This window comes from Panulirus ornatus, chromosome 44 (assembly GCF_036320965.1).
Source record: "Panulirus ornatus isolate Po-2019 chromosome 44, ASM3632096v1, whole genome shotgun sequence".
Lineage (NCBI taxonomy): Eukaryota > Metazoa > Arthropoda > Malacostraca > Decapoda > Palinuridae > Panulirus > Panulirus ornatus.
Genome location: NC_092267.1, coordinates 16818843 through 16842046, shown reverse-complemented (window position 1 = coordinate 16842046; position 23204 = coordinate 16818843). Strand labels below are relative to the sequence as shown.

At 39.0% G+C, this 23204-nt stretch overlaps 1 protein-coding gene across 1 annotated transcript in view; it reads right to left on the bottom strand.

The window, feature by feature from the left end:
* Mcm10 (minichromosome maintenance 10 homolog) overlaps positions 1-23204 on the bottom strand; it is a 95890-nt gene that overhangs the window by 3039 nt on the left and 69647 nt on the right. The window contains exons 11-13 of the mRNA XM_071687941.1: positions 17356-17501; positions 13892-14008; positions 13585-13776 (exon numbers count right to left, since the gene is read on the bottom strand). Of these exons, the coding sequence (XP_071544042.1) occupies positions 13585-13776; positions 13892-14008; positions 17356-17501 (455 nt within the window). The remainder of the gene's footprint in view (positions 1-13584; positions 13777-13891; positions 14009-17355; positions 17502-23204) is intronic.

Sequence of the window (23204 nt, the reverse complement as noted above, 5' to 3'; positions counted from 1 at the left end):
AATTGCTCAGATTTTCAAGGTCTTCAGACTTCAATGAAAATCTGTGAATATGTTATTCTATATGCTGATGACGAATTTTGAATCAAAACAATGAATTTCCTAATATTAAGAATGTTATTAACACTTGAATTAATGATCATAATATTTATGTGCTAATTATGGGACTATTTAGCCGAATATTTGAATTTGACCACAGATTCGTATTCAGCATAGTAAATAGCACTTACGCTGAAATTTTCAAGAAAATCCACGACTTCCGAAAAAAACGAGAAAAATGCAAGGCTTGAATTGCTCAGATTTTCAAGGTCTTCATATTTTAATGAAAATTTGTGAATATATGTTATTCTTTATGCTGATTACAAATTTGGAATCAAAACAATAAATTTCCTAATACTAAGCGTATTAACTAATTATCATAATTGTGCTAATTAGGGGACTAATTAGCCTATTTAAATTTTGACCACAGATTCATATTCAGCACACTTAATAGCATCTATCCTGAAATTTTCGAGGAAATCCACGATTTAAGAAAAAACAAGAAAAATGCATTGCATTTTGCTCAGATTTTCGAGGTCTTCAGATTTTGATGGAAATCTGTGTATGTTATTCTTTATGCTGATTATGAATTTCAGATCAAAACAATGAATTTCCTTATATTAAGCGTGTTACTCACACCTGAATTAATTATCATAATATTTATGTGCTCATTACGGGACTTTCTTTCTCTCATACTATTCACCATTTCCCGCATTAGTGAGGTAGCATTAAGAACAGAGGACTGGGCCTTTGAGGGAATATCCTCACCTGGCCCCCTTCTCTGTTCCTTCTTTTGGGAAAAAAAAAAAAAAAAAATGAGAGGGGAGGATTTCAAGCCCCCCGCACCCTTCCCTTATAGTCGCCTTCTACGACACGCAGGGAATACGTGGGAAGTATTCTTTCTCCCCTATCCCCAGTAGTAATGTGTCGGCGTCTTTGGGTGGCTAAGGTGAAGGGGTGTGGAATTTTGTGATGTACGGCTTGTCACTGATAATAATAATAATAATAATAATAATAATAATAATAATAATAATAATAATAATAATAGTAATAATAATAAAAACTGGAGTAAGTAAAGTGTTTTAGATATCTGGGAGTGGATCTGGCAGCGGATGGAACCATGGAAGTGGAAGTGGATCATAGGGTGGGGGAGGGGGCGAAAATCCTGGGAGCCTTGAAGAATGTGTGGAAGTCGAGAACATTATCTCGGAAAGCAAAAATGGGTATGTTTGACGGAAAAGTGGTTCCAACAATGTTGTATGGTTGCGAGGCGTGGGCTATGGATAGAGTTGTGCGCAGGAGGGTGGATGTGCTGGAAATGAGATGTTTGAGGACAATGTGTGGTGTGAGGTGGTTTGATCGAGTAAGTAACATAAGGGTAAGAGAGATGTGTGGAAACAAAAAGAGCGTGGTTGAGAGAGCAGAAGAGGGTGTTTTGAAATGGTTTGGGCACATGGAGAGAATGAGTGAGGAAGGATTGACCAAGAGGATATATGTGTCGGAGGTGGAGGGAACGAGAAGTGGGAGACCAAATTGGAGGTGGAAAGATGGAGTGAAAAAGATTTTGTGTGATCGGGGCCTGAACATGCAGGAGGGTGAAAGGAGAGCAAGGAATAGAGTGAATTGGATCGATGTGGTATACCGGGGTTGACGTGCTGTCAGTGGATTGAATCAGGGCATGTGAAGCGTCTGGGGTAAACCATGGAAAGCTGTGTAGGTATGTATATTTTGCGTGTGTGGACGTGTATGTATATACAAGTGTATGGGGGTGGGTTGGGCCATTTCTTTCGTCTGTTTCCTTGCGCTACCTCGCAAACGCGGGAGACAGCGACAAAAAAAAAAAAAAAAAAAAAAAAAAATAATAATAATAATAATAATAATAATAATAATAATAAACAGCCAGCATTTACTGCTACAGCGACAACTCTGAATCCAGTTCGGACCAGCGTATCTCCGATGACCCTTCCGTGGAGCGCACCAGGCTGCGTGGTCGTGATCTCACGATGGTGGCTAGGCCTTGGTTCCGTGGACCAACTACTACTACCATTTCCAATTACGGGACTATTTACCCTAATATTTACATTTTGACCACAGATTCGTATGAAGCATACTTAATAGCACATTTGCTGAAATTTTCGAGAAAATCCATGGTCAAAAAAAAGAAAAAAAAAAAGAAAAATGCATTCTGCTCAGATCTTTAAGGTCTTCAAATTTTAATGAAAATCTGTGAATATATGTTATTCCTTATGCTGATTACCAATTTCGAATCAATGAATTTCCTAATGTTAAGCATTTTATTAACACAAATTAATTATAATTATGTGCCAATTATGGGACTAATTAGCCTAATATTTAAAACTCTGACCACAGATTGGTATTCAGCATAACAGCATGTATGCTGAAATTTCCAAGAAAATCCACAATTTCAAAAAAATCAAGAAAAATGCAAGGCTATAGCCTTGCAATTTGCTCAGATTTTCAAGGTTTTCAGATTTTAATGAAAATCTGTGAATATATGTTATTCTATATGATGATTCAGAATTTCGAACCAAACAATGAATTTCCTAATATTAAGCATGCTATTAACACTTGAATTTATGAGCATAATATTTATATGCTAATTACGGGACTAATTAACCTAATATTTATATTTTGACCACAGATTCGTATTCAGCATACTTAACAGGATATATGCTGAAATTTTCGAGAAAATCCACAATGTAAACAAAAACAAGAAAAATGCAAGGCAAGCCTTGCATTTTGCTCAGATTTTCAAAGTATTCAAAATTTAATGAAAATCTGTGAATAAATGTTACTCTTTATGCTGATTACAAATTTTGAATAAAAAACAATGAATTTCCTATTATTAAGCGTGTTGTTAACACTTGAATTAATGATGATAATACATATATTCTAATTACAGGACTAATTAGCCTAATATTTAAATTTTGACCACAGATTCATATTAAGCATACTTAATAACATATATGCTGAAACCTTTGGGAAATTCAACGTTTTGAAAAAATCAAGAAAAATGCAATGCTATATTATAGCCTTGCATTTTCCTCAGATTTTCAAGGACTTCATATTTTAATGAAAATCTGTGACATGTTATTTTTTATGCTGATTACGAATTTCGAATCAAAACAATGAATTTCCTAATATTAAGCGTGTTATTAACACTTGAATTAATGATCATAATATATATATGCTAATTAAGGGACTAATTATCCTAATATTTAAATTTTGACCACAGATTCGTATAAACCATACTAAAAAGCATATATGCTGAAATTTTCAAGAAAATCCACGTTTTCAAAAAAATCAAGAAAAATGCAAGGCTATATATATATCCTTGCATTTTCCTCAGATTTTCAAGGTCTTCAGATTTTAATGAAAATCTGTGAATATATGTTACTCTTTATGCTGATAACGAATTTGGAATGAAAACAATGAATTTCCTAATATTAAGCATGTTTATTAAAACTTGAATTAATGATCATATTTATGAGAAAATTATGGGACTAATTAGCCTAATATTTAAATTTTCACCACAGATTCGTATTAAGCATACTTAATAGCATATATGCTGAAACTTTCGAGAAAATCCGCATTTTTAAAAAAATCAAGAAAATCTTTGAGTATATGTTATTCTATATGCTGATTACGAATTCCGAATCAAAACAATGAATTTCCTAATATTAAGCATGTTATTAACACTTGAATTAATGATCATAATATGTTAATTATGAATTTCCTAATATGAAGCGTGTTATTAACACTTCAATTAATGATCATAATATATATATATATATATATATATATATGCTAATTAAGGGACTAATTATTCTAATATTTAAATTTTGACCGCAGATTCGTATTAAGCATACTTAATAGCATATATGCTGAAATTTTCAAGAAAATCCAGTTTTTCAAGAAAATCAAGAAAATGTAAGGCTATATATATATATATATATATATATATATATATATATATATATATATATATATATATATATATGTATGTATATGTTACATATATATATATATATATATATATATATATATATATATATATATATATATATATATATATATATCCCTCGCAAACGCGGGAGACAGAAAAAAAAAAAATATATCCCTGGGGATAGGGGAGAAAGAATACTTCCCACGTATTCCCTGCGTGTCGTAGAAGGCGACTGAAAGGGGAGAGAGCGGGGGGCTGGAAATCTTCCCCTCTCGTTTTTTTTTTAATTTTCCAAAACAAGGAACAGAGAAGGGGGCCAGGTGAGGATATTCCCTCCAAGGCCCAGTCCTCTGTTCTTAAATCTACCTCGCTAACGCGGGAAATGGCGAATAGTTTGAAAGAAAAAATGTATAGCCTCGCATTTTCCCCAGATTTTCAAGGTCTTCAGATTTTAATGAAAATCTGTGAATATGTGTTATTCTTTATGCTGATTACGAATTTCAAATGAAAACAATGAACTTCCTAATATTAAGCGTGTGTATTAAAACTTGAATTATCATAATTATGTGCTAATTATGGGACTAATTAGCCTAATTTTTAAAACTTTGACCACAGATTCATATTCAGCATACTTAATAGCATATATGCTGAAATTTCTGAGAAAATCCACAATTTCAAAAAATCAAGAAAAATGCATGGCTATAGCCATGCATTTTGCTCAGATTTTCAAGGTCTTCAGATTTTAATGAAAATCTGTGAATATATGTTGTTCTATATGCTGATTAAGAATTTCGAACCAAACAATGAATTTCCTAATATTTAGCATCATATTAACCCGAATTAATGATCATAATATTTATATGCTAATTACGGGACTAATTCTCCTAATATTTAAATTTCGACCACAGATTTGTATTAAGCATACTTAATAGCATATATGCTAAAATTTTCGAGAAAATCCACATTTTCAAAGGAATCAAGAAATATGCATTTTCCTCAGATTTTCAAGGTATTCAGATTTTAATGAAAATCAGTGAATACACGTTATTCTTTATGCTGATTATGAATTTCGAATCAAAACAATGAATTTCCTAATATTAAGCGTGTTATTAACACATGAATTAATGATCATAATATATATATATATATATATATATATATATATATATATATATATATATATATATATATATATATATATGCTAATTAAGGGACTAATTATCCTAATATTTAATTTTTGACCACAGATGCGTATTAAGCATACTTAATAGCATATATGCTGAAATTTTCGAGAAAATCCACGTTTTCAAAAAAATCAAGAAAAATGCAAGGCTTATATATATATAGCCTTGCATTTTCCTCAGATTTCCAAGGTATTCACATTTTAATGAAAAACTGTGAATATATGTTATTCTTAATGCTGATTACGAATTTCGAATGAAAACTATGAATTTCCTAATATTAAGCATGTATATTAAAACTTGAAGGCATGTACAGAGCATCAGATTGGGGAAGAGCAGTGTGGTTTCAGAAGTGGTAGAGGATGTGTGGATCAGGTGTTTGCTTTGAAGAATGTATGTGAGAAATACTTAGAAAAGCAAAAGGATTTGTATGTAGCATTTATGGATCTGGAGAAGGCATATGATAGAGTTGATAGAGATGCTCTGTGGAAGGTATTAAGAATATATGGTGTGGGAGGCAAGTTGTTAGAAGCAGTGAAAAGTTTTTATCGAGGATGTAAGGCATGTGTACGTGTAGGAAGAGAGGAAAGTGATTGGTTCTCAGTGAATGTAGGTTTGCGGCAGGGGTGTGTGATGTCTCCATGGTTGTTTAATTTGTTTATGGATGGGGTTGTTAGGGAGGTAAATGCAAGAGTTTTGGAAAGAGGGGCAAGTATGAAGTCTGTTGGGGATGAGAGAGCTTGGGAAGTGAGTCAGTTGTTGTTCGCTGATGATACAGCGCTGGTGGCTGATTCATGTGAGAAACTGCAGAAGCTGGTGACTGAGTTTGGTAAAGTGTGTGAAAGAAGAAAGTTAAGAGTAAATATGAATAAGAGCAAGGTTATTAGGTACAGTAGGGTTGAGGGTCAAGTCAATTGGGAGGTGAGTTTGAATGGAGAAAAACTGGAGGAAGTGAAGTGTTTTAGATATCTGGGAGTGGATCTGGCAGCGGATGGAAACACTTGAACACTTTTTTTTTTTTTTTTTTGCTTTGTCGCTGTCTCCCGCGTTTGCGAGGTAGCGCAAGGAAACAGACGAAAGAAATGGCCCAACCCACCCCCATGCACATGTATATACATACGTCCACACACGCAAATATACATACCTACACAGCTTTCCATGGTTTACCCCAGACGCTTCACATGCCCTGATTCAATCCACTGACTGCACGTCAACCCCGGTATACCACATCGCTCCAATTCACTCTATTCCTTGCCCTCCTTTCACCCTCCTGCATGTTCAGGCCCCGATCACACAAAATCTTTTTCACTCCATCTTTCCACCTCCAATTTGGTCTCCCTCTACTCCTCGTTCCCTCCACCTCCGACACATATATCCTCTTGGTCAATCTTTCCTCACTCATTCTCTCCATGTGCCCAAACCATTTCAAAACACCCTCTTCTGCTCTCTCAACCATGCCCTTTTTATTTCCACACATCTCTCTTACCCTTACGTTACTTACTCGATCAAACCACCTCACACCACACATTGTCCTCAAACATCTCATTTCCAGCACATCCATCCTCCTGCGCACCACTCTATCCATAGCCCACGCCTCGCAACCATACAACATTGTTGGAACCACTATTCCTTCAAACATACCCATTTTTGCTTTCCGAGATAATGTTCTCGACTTCCACACATTCATGTAGGTTTGCGGCAGGGGTGTGTGCTGTCTCCATGGTTGTTTAATTTGTTTATGGATGGGGTTGTTAGGGAGGTAAATGCAAGAGTTTTGGAAAGAGGGGCAAGTATGAAGTCTGTTGGGGATGAGAGAGCGTGGGAAGTGAGTCAGTTGTTGTTCGCTGATGATACAGCGCTGGTGGCTGATTCATGTGAGAAACTGCAGAAGCTGGTGACTGAGTTTGGAAAAGTGTGTGGAAGAAGAAAGTTAAGAGTAAATGTGAATAAGAGCAAGGTTATTAGGTACAGTAGGGTTGAGGGTCAAGTCAATTGGGAGGTGAGTTTGAATGGAGAAAAACTGGAGGAAGTGAAGTGTTTTAGATATCTGGGAGTGGATCTGGCAGCGGATGGAACCATGGAAGCGGAAGTGGATCATAGGGTGGGGGAGGGGGCGAAAATCCTGGGGGCCTTGAAGAATGTGTGGAAGTCGAGAACATTATCTCGGAAAGCAAAAATGGGTATGTTTGAAGGAATAGTGGTTCCGACAATGTTGTATGGTTGCGAGGCGTGGGCTATGGATAGAGTTGTGCGCAGGAGGATGGGTGTGCTGGAAGTGAGATGTTTGAGGACAATGTGTGGTGTGAGGTGGTTTGATCGAGTGAGTAACGTAAGGGTAAGAGAGATGTGAGGAAATAAAAAGAGCGTGGTTGAGAGAGCAGAAGAGGGTGTTTTGAAGTGGTTTGGGCACATGGAGAGGATGAGTGAGGAAAGATTGACCAAGAGGATATATGTGTCGGAGGTGGAGGGAACAAGGAGAAGAGGGAGACCAAATTGGAGGTGGAAAGATGGAGTGAAAAAGATTTTGTGTGATCGGGGCCTGAACATACAGGAGGGTGAAAGGAGGGCAAGGAATAGAGTGAATTGGAGCGATGTGGTATACCGGGGTTGACGTGCTGTCAGTGGATTGAAGCAAGGCATGTGAAGCGTCTGGGGTAAACCATGGAAAGCTGTGTAGGTATGTATATTTGCGTGTGTGGACGTATGTATATACATGTGTATGGGGGGGGTTGGGCCATTTCTTTCGTCTGTTTCCTTGCGCTACCTCGCAAACGCGGGAGACAGCGACAAAGTATAATAAAAAAAATAAAAAAATGTGAATAAATGTTATTCTCTATGCTGATTTCAAATTTGGAATCAAAACAATGAATTTCCTAATACTAAGCGTATTAACAAATTAATCATCATAATATTGCTAATTAGGGGACTAATTAGCCTAACATTTAAATTTTGACTACAGATTCGTATTCATCATACTTAATAGCATCTATCCTGATATTTTTGATGAAATCCAGGGTAAAAAAAAAAAAAAAACAAGAAAAATGCAAGGGTATAGCCTTGCATTTTGCTCAGATTTTTGAGGCCTTCAGATTTTAATGGAAATCTATGTATATATGTTATTCCTTATGCTGATTAAGAATTACGAATCAAAACAATGAATTTCCTTATATTAAGCATGTTATTCACACTTGAATTAATGATCATAATATTTATGTGCTAATTGTGGGACTAATCACCCTAATTTAAATTTTGACCACAGATTCGTATTAAGCATACTTAATAGCAAATATGCTGTAATTTTCAAGAAAATCCACGTTTTCAAAAAAATCAAGAAAAATGCAAGGCTACATATAGCTTTGCATTTTCCTCAGATTTTCAAGGTCTTCAGATTTTAATGAGAATCTGTGAATATGTTATTCTTTATGCTGATTACGAATTTCGAATGAAAACAATGAATTTCCTAATATTAAGCGTGTACATTAAAACTTAATGATCATAATATTTATGTGCTAATTATGGGACTAATTTGTCTAATATTTAAATTTTCACCACAGATTCGAATTAAGCATACTTAACAGCATATATGATGAAACTTTTGAGAAAATCTGCATTTAGAAAAAAAATCAAGAAAAATGCATTTTGCTCAGATTTTCAAGGTCTTCAGATTTTAATGAAAATCTGTGAATATATGTTATTCTTTATGCTGATTACATATTTGGAATCAAAACAATGAATTTCCTAATACTAAGTGTATTATTAACAAATCAATAATCATAATTGTGCTAATTAGGGGACTAATTAGCCTAACATTTAAATTTTGACCACAAATTTGTATTCAGCATACTTAATACCATCTACCCTGACATTTTCGAGGAAATCCACGATTAAAAAAAAAAAGAAAAATGCAAGGGTATAGCCTAGCATTTTGATCAGATTTTCAAGGTCTTCAGATTTTAATGGAACTCTTGAGAATACATGTTATTCTTTATGCTGATTAAGAATTACGAATCAAAACAATGAATTTATCTATATTATGCGTGTTATTCACACTTGAATTAATTATCATATTTGTGCTAATTATGGGACTAATTAACCTAATATTTAAATTTTGACCATAGATTCGTATTCAGCATGCTTAATAGCATATATGCTCAAATTTTTGAGAAAATCCATGATTTCAAAAAAAAACAAGAAAAATGCAAGGCTAGTCTTGGATTTCGCTCAGATCTTTAAGGTCTTCAAATTTTAATGAAAATCTGTGAATATATGTTATTCTTTATGCTGATTATGAATTTTGAATCACTGAATTTCCTAATATTAAGCATGTTATTAACAAATGAATTAATTAACATAATTATGTGCTACTTACGGGACTAATTAGCCTAATATGTAAAACTTTGACCACAGATTCGTAGTCAGCATACTTAATAGCATATATGCTGTAATTTCTGAGAAAATCCACGATTTCAAAAAATCAAGAAAAATGCAAGGCTCAATTTTCAAGGTCTTCAGGTTTTAATGAAAATCTGTGAATATGTTATTCTATATGCTGATTACGAATTTCGAACCAAACAATGAATTTCCTAATATTAAGCGTGCTATTAACACTTGAATTAATGATCATAATTATATGTTGAGTATTCCTGGTAAATTATATGGGAGGGTATTGACTGAGAGGGTGAAGGCATGTACAGAGCATCAGATTGGGGAAGAGCAGTGTGGTTTCAGAAGTGGTAGAGGATGTGTGGATCAGGTGTTTGCTTTGAAGAATGTATGTGAGAAATACTTAGAAAAGCAAATGGATTTATATGTAGCATTTATGGATCTGGAGAAGGCATATGATAGAGTTGATAGAGATGCTCTGTGGAAGGTATTAAGGATATATGGTGTGGGAGGAAAGTTGTTAGAAGCAGTGAAAAGTTTTTATCGAGGATGTAAGGCATGTGTACGTGTAGGAAGAGAGGAAAGTGATTGGTTCTCAGTGAATGTAGGTTTGCGGCAGGGGTGTGTGATGTCTCCATGGTTGTTTAATTTGTTTATGGATGGGGTTGTTAGGGAGGTAAATGCAAGAGTTTTGGAAAGAGGGGCAAGTATGAAGTCTGTTGGGGATGAGAGAGCTTGGGAAGTGAGTCAGTTGTTGTTCGCTGATGATACAGCGCTGGTGGCTGATTCATGTGAGAAACTGCAGAAGCTGGTGACTGAGTTTGGAAAAGTGTGTGGAAGAAGAAAGTTAAGAGTAAATGTGAATAAGAGCAAGGTTATTAGGTACAGTAGGGTTGAGGGTCAAGTCAATTGGGAGGTGAGTTTGAATGGAGAAAAACTGGAGGAAGTGAAGTGTTTTAGATATCTGGGAGTGGATCTGGCAGCGGATGGAACCATGGAAGCGGAAGTGGATCATAGGGTGGGGGAGGGGGCGAAAATCCTGGGGGCCTTGAAGAATGTGTGGAAGTCGAGAACATTATCTCGGAAAGCAAAAATGGGTATGTTTGAAGGAATAGTGGTTCCAACAATGTTGTATGGTTGCAAGGCGTGGGCTATGGATAGAGTTGTGCGCAGGAGGATGGATGTGCTGGAAATGAGATGTTTGAGGACAATGTGTGGTGTGAGGTGGTTTGATCGAGTAAGTAACGTAAGGGTAAGAGAGATGTGTGGAAATAAAAAGAGCGTGGTTGAGAGAGCAGAAGAGGGTGTTTTGAAGTGGTTTGGGCACATGGAGAGAATGAGTGAGGAAAGATTGACCAAGAGGATATATGTGTCGGAGGTGGAGGGAACGAGGAGAAGAGGGAGACCAAATTGGAGGTGGAAAGATGGAGTGAAAAGATTTTGTGTGATCGGGGCCTGAACATGCAGGAGGGTGAAAGGAGGGCAAGGAATAGAGTGAATTGGAGCGATGTGGTATACAGGGGTTGACGTGCTGTCAGTGGATTGAATCAAGGCATGTGAAGCGTCCGGGGTAAACCATGGAAAGCTGTGTAGGTATGTATATTTGCGTGTGTGGACGTGTGTATGTACATGTGTATGGGGGGATTGGGCCATTTCTTTCGTCTGTTTCCTTGCGCTACCTCGCAAACGCGGGAGACAGCGACGAGGTATAAAAAAAAAAAAAAAAAAAAAAATATTTGTGCTAATTATGGGACTAATTAGCCTAATATTTAAATTGTCACCACAGATTCGTATTAAGCATACTTAATAGCATATATGCTGAAACTTTCGAGAAAATCCGCGTTTTGAAAAATCAAGAAAAATGCATTTTGCTCAGATTTTCAAGGTCCTCAGATTTTAATGAAAATCTGTGAATATATGTTATTCTTTATGCTGATTACAAATTTGGAATCAAAACAATGAATTTCCTAATACTAAGCGTATTATTAACAACTTAATAATCATAACTGTGATAATTAGGGGACTAATTAGCATAAAATTTAAATTTTGACCACAGATTCATATTCAGTATACTTAATAGCATCTATCCTGACATTTTCGAGGAAATCCAGAATTAAAAAAAAAATAAAAAAGAAAAATGCAAGGGTATAGCCTAGCATTTTGCTCAGATTTTCGAGGTCTTCAGATTTTAATGAAAAATCTGTAAATATATGTTATTCTATATGCTGATTACAAATTTCGAATCAAAACCATGAATTTCCTAATATTAAGCGTGTTATTCACACTTGAATTAATGATTATAATATTCATATGCTAATTATGGGGCTATTTAGCCCAATATTTTGATTTTGACCACAGATTCCTATTCAACATACTTAATAGCATATATGCTGAAATTTTCGAGAAAATCCATGATTTCAAAAAAATCAAGAAAAATGGAAGGCTATACATATATAGCCTTGCATTTTGTTCAGATTTTTAAGGTCTTCAGATTTCAATGAAAATCTGTGTATATATGTTATTCTATATGCTGATTACGAGTTTCAAATCAAAACAATGAGCTTCATAATATTAAATGTGTTATCAACACTTGAATTAATTATCATATCTGCTAATTACAGGACTAATTAGCCTAATATTTAAATTTTGACCACAGATTTGTATTCAGCATACTTAATAGCATCTATGCTGAAATTTTTAAGAAAATCCATGATTTCAAAAAATCAAGAAAACTGATGGGCTATAGCCTTACATTTGCTAACCAATCAACAATACATTCACCCACTTCCTCAATAAATTCAACTGCAGCACCATCCAAACCCACCACCTTGCTGGATTTCATCTTCCACAAGCCTTTCACCACGTCTTCTCTCTTAACCAAACCATTAAGTGGATATGTCTTTCTTCGACTGTTTCCTGGTGCTACCTCATTAAAATGGAAAATAGCTATCAAGCATAAAATATCTAGTTAGTATTCTGAGGGCATTTAGTTTAGGTAATGGTTTTGTGTTAATGTTTTAGGTAAGGAGAGTGAATGTCAAGTTATTAAATATCTGTTTGTATTGGAAGGCGAGGGAGTATTACACTCATGAGGCCCCTGTATATGTCTATAACTCTAAAGCCTATTCCCAAATGGAACTCCCACAAGGAGGCGGCCACAGCAATAGAGTCTACATAACTAGTGAACTTCAGTGCCACTTCTTAGCCTTTACTGGCTCACCCTTAACAGGGTAACTCTGGGACAGTGTTTGCAGATCTCTTTACCTAATGGTCCTACTGAGTACTACTACCTGATGCTTCTGTTTAATTAACCTACCAATTACTTCTACCTAATGCTCCTGCCTAAATGTTACTACCTGCTACTTCTATCTACTGCTCCTACCGTTTTGCCAAAAGGCAGGGCTAGCGCACAGTGCTCACCGCAGGAAAATCATGATTTTGAAGAATGAGTTGTGTATTGTCAAGTGTTATGTGTGACAAGGAGAGATTATGTTTATGAACAGAATGCCAGGAGTCCACATGTAGGTGACAGAAAGAAAAGACAGCTACCTGGGTCAGAGGAGTGCAACTTGGCTCCCTATGCAGCAGTTACTAACACTCCTGATACCCAAAGGTGACTGCAAGCTTGAACCAAATGGTCTATCATTATTCCAGTCTGAAGAGGTAGATAACATGCAAAGTTTTCCGTGAATATTTGTCTGCAAAGCTCCTTGTAGAGTTGGAACAACGTTCTGAACATTTTCAGATGAATGAAGAGCCATGAAGTACTTGGTATAACAAAGTCCTGTTGACCTCAAAACCTGAAAGAAGTCACTCGAGGCCTCCACCCAACTAAGCATAACCTAAAGCTTTCTTCATCTGAATAACTGTTAAAAACCTACAAGAACTAAAACTACAAATAAAATTGCTACCCCAATTTGAAGATCATTTTAATGGAACTTGATTAAATGTGAAATCTGTGCTTCAGTGGATGATGAAAGCTATTCTAGAATTATCAAGATATTCATTTCTACTTACTTTGCCCATTGCAACTCTCTGCCAGGAGCTGTTATCGCAATTAGCACATGATTTTCTTGGCAACTTGTCTAAGGATGTGGTTCTTCTCTTGCAATTCTTGCACTCAAAGAATCTCTTCTTAGCTTTCACAGTTTTAAGTGCATGGTTCTCCTCACGACAGAGGTCGGAAGCTGATTCTGCCAGGTACTTGCACTTGACAAAAAGAACAAAAATTTAGCATGCAGAAAAATTATTGTAATTAAGGAGACACAGAATCACAATTGTTCAAAGTGAATAATATCAAAAGGACAAGAATTATGAGAATTACCTTGAGGCACACATATGCAGTTGTGGGTATCTCCATGATGGATGTCATCTTGTCCTCCAGCATTTCCTTCTTCTCCAAGCCCTGGTAATACTTCTCTAGTGCCTCATTCTCAACAGCCTAAGGGCAGAGCACAGGTACAGTTATTCTGACATTTTTGTACAATACTAGTTATAATAAATGGTAAGTGAATAAACTATCTTATGTAAATATTTGTTTATGTCTTCCAAGAATTTGTGAAGCATAAATTAGAACATTCTTTTGTAAGAAAATCCATTAACTTTTGAGCATGAATTAGGTTGGTTGTTTATCTGGGATATAGTTATATGAATTAACAGGGTCATTAATGCCATCAACTTCAAGTTACAACCACCAAATGCATTAACACCTTCAGGTGTTCATGATAATTCTAAGATCATACAAATTTCATCCATCTGTCTATGGTAGGTAGTAGTTGGTAGGCAGCCAATACCCGCCTGGGTATTCGGAGGGTTAGTGATGGCTGTGTAGTAAGCCAGCACTTCAGGTAAGGGTCTTTTCTTTCTGCCTCACCCACACTTGGACTGCTGACATTCTGTCCACAGACATACAATGTCTTCTTGTCACACAAAACAATGAACTCGCACAACTCAATCTTCTTAACTCCAGATTTTCCTTCAGTAAGTGCCATGCTCTAGTCTTACCTAACTATCTATATCTCTGACGCCCGCTCCCTCCGGGAATTCCCATCAAGGGGTGGCCACGGCTAAAAAGTCTCCACCTATCCCTCACATACACCATTCCATGCATTCTTCCTCTGCTTCCACCCTATTTGCCCATGCCACAGGTGGTCTTCCACTCACACCAACCCCTTTCATTGTGCTAACATACACTCTCCTTGTAAACTCCCAGTCTTGCATTCTTTCCACATGCCCAACCCACCTCAAAGTATTATGTTTCACCCATTCTATCACTCCACAATTCACTCCCTTTGCATTCTTTGCCATTCCACATCTCTCATACACCCTTACATTTTTTTCTTCATTCCATCTAGTCACACCACGTGCTCTTCTCAAACAGCTCAATACCACAGCCAGGGTTCTTCACCACTGTGCCTCATTCCACATCCATGTTTCAGCTGCATGGATCAGGGTTGGGAGGACTATGCTGTCCCTCAATTTTCTCACCTCCATATTTACACCTCTACCCTTCATTATTCTAATAAGGGACCCAATGACTCTTCTACCAGTACTGCTCTCTCCCTCATCTCTTCTTCCATATCACCACACTTACCCAAGACAGCTCCTAGATACTTAAATTCCCTCACTTCCAGTAATTCCCCCCATATCCACAACACATTTTAGTACACTGTCAATCTATATAGCTTTACGAAAACTATACTTTGTCTGTTTCCTTTCAAACACCATTACTTTACTTATACTTTCATTAACCTTCAATCTTCTATGCTCACACACATCATAAAACACACTTACAACCTTCAGCAACTCCTCTTCACTCTCCACAAACAACATAGTAAAATCCACAAACAGGCTTGCCACTAGTCACCATATCTCTGCCACACTCCATCTCTGCACCCCTTTTCCCTAGTTTTGCTTTCATATCTCTTACCACTCCATTCCTGGGGACAGGGAAGAAAGGATACTTCCCATGTATTCCCTGCGTGTCATACAAGGCAACTAACGGGCGAGGGAGTAGGGGGGCTGGAAATCCTCCCCTTCCATTTTTCATTTTTCCCAAAAAAGGAACAGAGAAGGTGGCCAAGTGAGGATATTCCCTCTAAGGCTCAGTCCTCTGTTCTTAACGCTACCTTGCAAATGCAGGAAATGGCGAATATGTATGAAATTTTTTTTGGAAAAGTGTGCAAATGGAGAAAGTCGAGAGTAAATGTGAATAAGAGCAACGGTTATTAGGTTCCGTAGGGTTGAGGGACAAGTTGACTGGGATGTAAGTTGGAATGGAGAAAAATTGGAGGAAGTGAAATGTTTTAGATATCTGGGAGTGGATTTAGCAGTGGATGGAACCATGGAAGTGGAAGTGAGTCACAGGGTGGGGAAGGGGGTGAAGGTTCTGGGAGTGGTGAATAATATGTGGAAGGAGAGAATATTATCTCCGAGAGCAAAAATAGGTATGTCTGAAGGAATAGTAGTTCCAACAATGTTATATGTTGTGAGGCATGGGCTGTATATAGGGTTGTATGGAGGACGGTGGATATGTTGGAAATGAAATGTTTGAGAACAATCCGTGGTGTGAGGTGATTTGATCAAGCAAGTAATGAGAGGGAGAGATGTGTGGTAATAAAAAGAGTGTGGTTGAGAGAGCAGAAGAGGGTGTGTTGAAATGGTTTGGCCATATGGAGAGAATTGGTGAGGAAAGATTGACAAAGAGGATGTACGTGTCAGAGGTGGAGGGAACAAGGAGCAGACCAAATTGGAGGTGGAAGGATGGAGTGAAAAAGATTTTGAGCATACAGGAAGGTGAAAGGCGTGAAAGGAATAGAGTGAATTGGAACGATGTGGTATACCAGGGTCGACGTGCTGTAAATGGACTGAACCAGGGCATGTGAGGCATCTGAGGTAAACCATGGAAAGGTCTGTGGTGCCTGGATGTGGATGGGGAGCTGTGGTTCTGGTGCATTTCACATGACATAAATGAACTTTTGAAAATTCTAAAAGTTTTTCTTGACCTTGTTTGGATTTTATATATTTGATTCACACAGTGTCTAATAATCAGTGTGTTCCCATCACTGTCAAGATCATAATTCTGCAATAATGCAAAACACTGATCTATTATTCAGCTGAATTATGGTCAGTCAAATCATTAAGGAACAAATTGAATATCATGTGTGCAAGTGAAAATAATCCAAAACCATTTTGGCACTCAAGAACTTTGGTTAATGCTTGGACCTTGCTTATTTGGTAAAAGGACTAAAAGTAATACTGAAAGATATTTGAAGAAGAATACTGCACTTTGATGTACATGAGACATGAGACTGGCAATAGTCCTTCACTTGCACTGTGAAAAAAGGTTCAAAGAACTTGTAACAAAACATGAAACAAAGTGAGCCCAAATAAAGTAAGAGTGCAGTAAGCAGTCACTATATATAATTTACAATAATGTACACTTTAATGCATAATCAAATGTCTATCTATCTATATATCTAGCCATCATCATTACTCCCATCCCATTTTAATGGGATGGATTAAGTTCATAAAGTCAACATACACCTACTCAAACACACACGTTTAACTCATGTCCAGTATGTTATGGTGGAAAAATGGACTTCTTCACTTACAAAAAAAATTTCTTACTTTTTCACTTCACACAACAGTGATTCATCAAGTGAAACACTTTTCTCATGATCCTAATCATTCTTCAAACATCTTCATCTGGAGTCTCACTAGCCTTAGTCATTTCAAAATCAAATACAAGTACAAAATATTATCGACTAAACTGCAAGTAATTCTTACATCAACCAAATTAGTGTGACGAGATTTTTGTTCCATCATGGATTTAAACTTGTCTGAGGTAATGTCAATGGGGCAAAGCAATGACCCTGTAGAATCTCCCAAAATGGCTCCTGTTAGCTTTGACTTCTTACTAGACTGGTCTCCACCTGTTAGAAAATTATAGCTATTAATGAATGAAAGTAAAAAATCTGATAATTAGTACATGTATTATTGCTAGAAGCAGTGAAAAGCTTTTACCAAGGATGTAAGGCATGTGTACTAGTAGGAAGAGAGGAGAGTGACTGGTTCCCAGTGAATGTCGGTCTGTGGCAGGGGTGGCTGATTTCCAAATGACTGTTTAATCTGTTTATGGATGGGGTGGTTCGGGAGGTAAATGCTAGAGTTTTGGAGAGAGGGGCAAGTATGCAGTCTGCTGAGGATGAGAGGGTTTGGGAAGTGAGTCAGTCGTTGTTCACCGATGATACAACTCTAGTGGCTGATTCAAGTGAGAAACTGCAGACTTGGTCACTGAGTCTGGAAAGTCTGTGAAAGGAGAAAGTTGAGAGTAAATGTGAATAAGAGCAAGGTTATTAGGTTCAGTAAGGTTGAGTTGAATGAGATGTAAGTTTGAATGGAGAAAAATTGGAGGAAGTGAAGTGTTTTAGATATCTGGGAGTGGACTTAGCAATGAATGGAACTATGGAAGCAGAGAGGAGTCACAAGATGGGGGGAGGGGGGAAGAGAAGGTTCTGGGAGCGATGAAGAACATGTGGAAAGGGAGAACATTATCTCGAAGAGCAAAAATGGGTATGTTCGAAGCAACAATGTTATAGGGTTGCGAGGCATGGGCTATAGGTAGGGTTGTAAGGAGAAAGATTGATGTATTGGAAATGAAATGTTTGAGGACAATATGTGATGTATGGTGGTTGAATCAAGTAAGTAATGAAAGGGTAAGAGAATGTGTAAAAAAAAAAAAAGAAAAAAAATATGGCTGAGAGAGCAGAAGAGGGTGTGTTGAAATGGTTTGGACATATGGAGAGAATGAGCGAGGAAAGATTGACAAAGAGGATATATGTGGCAGAGGTGGAGGGAACAAGGAGAAGCAGGAGACCAAATTTAAGGTGGAAGGATGGAGTGAAAAGATTTTGAGCAATCGAAGCCTAAACATACAAGAGGATGAGAGGCATGCAAGAAACAGAGTGAACTGGAACGATGTGGTATACCGGGGTAGACGTGCTGTCAATGGACTGAACCAGGGCAAGTGAAACGTCTGCGGTAAACTATGGAAAGGTCCGTGGAGCCTGGATGTGGATAGGGAGCTGTGGTTTCAGTGCATTACATATGACAGCTAGAGACTGAGTGTGAACGAATGTGGCCTTTTTTGTCTTTTTCTGACGCTACCTCACTGAAGCAAGGGGTAGTGATTCTGTTTCCTGTGGGGTGGGGTAGCACCAGGAATGGATGACGGCAAGCAAGTATAAGAATGTACATGTCTGTGCATGTGTATGGGCGTTTATGTATATATGTGTGTATATGTGTGGATGGGCCTGTCTTTGTCTGTCTCCTGGCGCTACCTCGTGGATGCAAGAAATGGCGATCAAGTATAATAAAATAAATAATCATTCCATTTGCTAAACAATAACTCTCTGATAATACCTGCACTATCCACATATGCAACATCCATACTGAATACAAGCTTCTATATTCCATCTAGTTCTATAACTGAAGAGAACTGACCAATAGATCTTACCTGCCATTAGAGTCAAGTTTCTGTGATGACTGATAACTAACTTCAGCTTGAGTAGCATATAATAATCAACAGACATGTGTCTGTGTAAAATCTGCAATGTTTGGAGGTTGTCCCTGAGCTGAATTGTTTTAGAGGAAGCACAATATTGATATGAAGAAGTATACCTAATGTGTGTGTGTGTATGTGTGTGTGTGTGTGTGCATGTGTGTGTGTGCATGTGTGTGTGTGTGTGTGTGTGTGTGTGTGTGTGTGTGTGTGTGTGTGTGTGTGTGTGCGCACGCATATGTGTGTTATAAGAACTACCTGTATCTGGCCTATTCTGGTTTTGCAAGTATTATTTTTTTTTGTTACGAATGGCAGCAGTGCCATAATCTGCATGAATGAGTAAAACCTAGAGTCCGTAAATTATCATACATTATGTTTTAAGAGGAAACAGAGGTGTATGGGTGGTGACTGCCAGGAAGAAGTAAGAGCAATTGGGAGCCATACAAAAGAGGTCAAGTGAAAGGTATGGGAGCTGAAAGAAGGCAAATGAAAATTGGGATGGGAAAGTATCAGAGAACTTCTAGAGAATATGTTTAGAAAGAGAATACTGTACTGTAGTGTGAGAAGAAATAGGGATGAAAGTGAAGGGAGCATATGAGGAAGAAGTAACAGGCAAAAAAAAAGTGAAAATTAGCAAATGGTTTGATGAAGATGTGGGAAGTAAGGAAAGCCTTGTGTATATGAAGTGTCGCAAAGCAGAGGGTTTGAATGGGGATGCAGTCGTTTCTCCAGAAATGGCATGAGAGTTGTTGATTGGTTAGCCAGGGTACTGAGTGAGCATTTCCATGGCCCTACTTGAGAGGCCTGACTGGCAGAATGAGTGTTTCTATCTATCTACATTTATGACGACATTCCCAATGGGAACTCCCTCAAGGGGTTGGCTACAGCAAAAGTGTCTCCATAACTGTTGAACTCGTGTGCTGCTTTTTCGCCTTTAGTGTCACCCTTAATGGGCCATTGGCAGAGGCTCCAACCTATGTTCCTACCAACTACTACTATCTAATGTGTCTAACTAATATTCCTGTCTAATGCTACAACCTACAACTTTTACCTAATGCTCCTATCTCATGCTCCTACCTACTATTTTTCTCTCATTATTGCCAATTGGATGTTTTTTTTTTTGCACTGCAGATGTATCCCGGTGTACTACTAGGTGGGTGAGTATAATTAAATAAAATAAAAAATTTTGTTTTATCTACATGTTTAGATAGTGAAATAAAAGTTGGGTTATTTGAAAATGTGTGTACGAATAAGATAATAGGTCAGACTGATGATAGCATACATATAAGAAAGAATGAGTTAAGCAGACAGAAAAGTGGTTTGGAGTACTCATCCTACTTTCCTTTATACACCGAGGCAGTTGCCAACACAAATACTGTCCAATGCGGCCTGTCGGACAGGAGCAACGGGCACTCCTGCCAGGATGCCCACACCCCTGACTAACAGAACTGCCCTCGGGGATTGGTACCTGCCAGTTAACCGCTGGGCGACAGACAGCCAACCATCACCCATGAGCACACAAAGGGGGAAATACACTCGCAAGCCCAAGGGCCAACACCAGATGGACACAGTGGGCTACTGATTTTCAACCTGTGCTCTTGGACCACATCCTGTAAAGGGTATGAGTCCAGGTTAAGGCTTTCACAGAGCACACCTCCAGGTCCCGGTATGAAAGCCCTAACCCTCCAAGAGCACTCGTGCTTTCTTGACACCATGCTCCTCGCCAGTTTAAGGTGGCGGACGTTACATGCACGGTGTCCTTCCTAGTTAATTTCCGTACACCCCTAAGGACTTCTGGGGTACCATAGTAGCTGCACTTATGTTCGTGTGAAGCTGAAAGCGCGAAGCAGACTCCAGAGACCTGCGTGTCTATGACACAGGCCTCTGACCCTCTGGAAGCCACGATGTCTGGCTTCCAGAAGGGCCCTGCAACAGAAATGTGGGGCTCGCAAGCCATCTTGTAGCCCCTTTTGTCTCAACCACCTAGTTAAAAAGGCATTGATGTTGTCATGCCATTTTATGTGTCCCCGTGGGTACATGGGCACATCTGGGAGATGTGCACCAACATCCCGGGCTTGTGACATGTCACAGAGGCCGGAAATGTCGAGTCAGCCTCTTTTAGCCCTTGTGAGGGGAGAGTGTCGCTGATCGCACTTGGACTGCTCTAACGTAGTTGCTGCCTGAGAGGAGTCAGGACCCGCTGGTAACCCATCTCCTGACTTGTGGTACAGCAGCAGAGGGCATGAGACCCAATCCATTGCAGGTGCTAACCAGGTAGAGCGCCATGTGTGCAATCTTTCCATTTCATTCCCCACCTGCCGACCAGTAATGCATGCGAGGCCCACCAACTTTGCAGTTTCCTTAGAACCGCAGGCTCCTGGGCCGCTGCCTGAATCACCATGTCAGACAAGGTGAGCAATTTATCAAATCTTCTCTGCTAATTTAGCCTAATGGTAGAGACAAAATCGGGTATTCCCAAGCCGCTGAGTGGAAGAATGCGCAGGGTGCGTCATGGGGCAGGTGGAGCCAGCGGCGAACCGCAACTCTCACCTGCCTATCCATGCACGCCAGCTGTGTCTTATATACTTGTCCCAGCACCAGGCAATGCATCAGCTAGGGTACGAGGAAGTTAATGAGAATCGCAATGCTCTGCTGAGGTTTTAGAGGGGCTCTGATGATATTAGAGAGCACCTCTTATAACAGGGCACCCTAGGATTTTGGCCTATCCCCTGCCCCAACAAGAATACCAAGGTACTTGTAGACGTCCTCAGCGTCCATGGAGCCGATAGTGCTACCCAAGACTTGGAATGTCCTTTTCTTATTGACATACCAAGTCTTGCGCTTGCCACTGATCTAAACGCTGAGGGACCAACACTTTCTCGGGTTCACCTGAAGACCTCCTCCCGCGAGTGTCTACGCCATGACGTCAACTGCTCTCTGCAGACCGCTGGCCGTCTGGGCCACCAGAACCAAATCATCAGCAAAGGCTAGCACTGACACCCTTTGGTCTCCAAATCTCACTCCCACTCCCAATTCCTTAACCTTGCGACCCCTTCATCGATCACAAGGTTAAAAAGAATTGGGGATAAGGGATCGCCCTGTTTGCCCCCACGTGTCATTTTAATTTGTTCCAACATCCGGCTGCTGCCTTCAATACGAGTGAAGGCTTGGTCGTACATTGACATGATGTATGTCCTGACGGGGACAGGAATGCCCTTCTGCAACATGGCCTGCTCGATAATGTTATGATTAACACTATAGAGTGCTTTGGCCATGTCAAGGAATGCCAGGTGCACAGCATGGGACTGTGCCTGAGCACGACCAACGATCGCATCCAAGATCATGAGGTTCTCAAGGCATCCGTCCACAGGGGCGAATGCCTTTTGAGCTCCATCGATCTGGACAAGGCTCGAGATGTGGCTGTTCAGGATCTTATGGAGCAGTCTGACTACGGCACATGAGATGGTGATCGGCCTGTAGTCGTTGGGCTGGGTGGGACTTGGTACCTTGGGTATCAGTACCGTCCTGTTTGACTTGAGTGGCTCTTGCAACTCAGAGGCGGCTATCCACAAGTTGAATATCTTGCAGAGTACATATGGAAGGATAGACCTCAGGAGCCTTGTCTGCATTCCGTCAGGACTGGGAGCCCATGTTTTTGTGGCTTTGAGGTGGTGTGCAACCTCTCCCACAGTCATGACCTCTGCTAGTGGTATGCATATTTGGTCAAAATCAATCATGGCATGCCTGTCTGGCTCCGATGGCTGCGAAAAGAGAGCTCTCTAAAAGGGGTAGAGAGTTTCAGGCCCAACTGACGTTGGCAGAACTTTCCATTTGCCTTTAAGTACCTGTCCAGCGGTCATCGACTTGTTCTTCCGATAAAGCCGCTGTACTATTTTGTACTGCTCCCTGTGCAGTCAGTTTCTACTCACAAGGACCCCCTCGGTCCGGTGAACATTGCCCACGTTCACTGGTTGCCCTGTTCCGCCCTCACCTCGATTTAGGCGGTCACTGGTCGAGCCACAGGAACTTACCAATTTTCTGGCGTGTTCTGTGGCTGCCGTGATGGCAGAGAGGT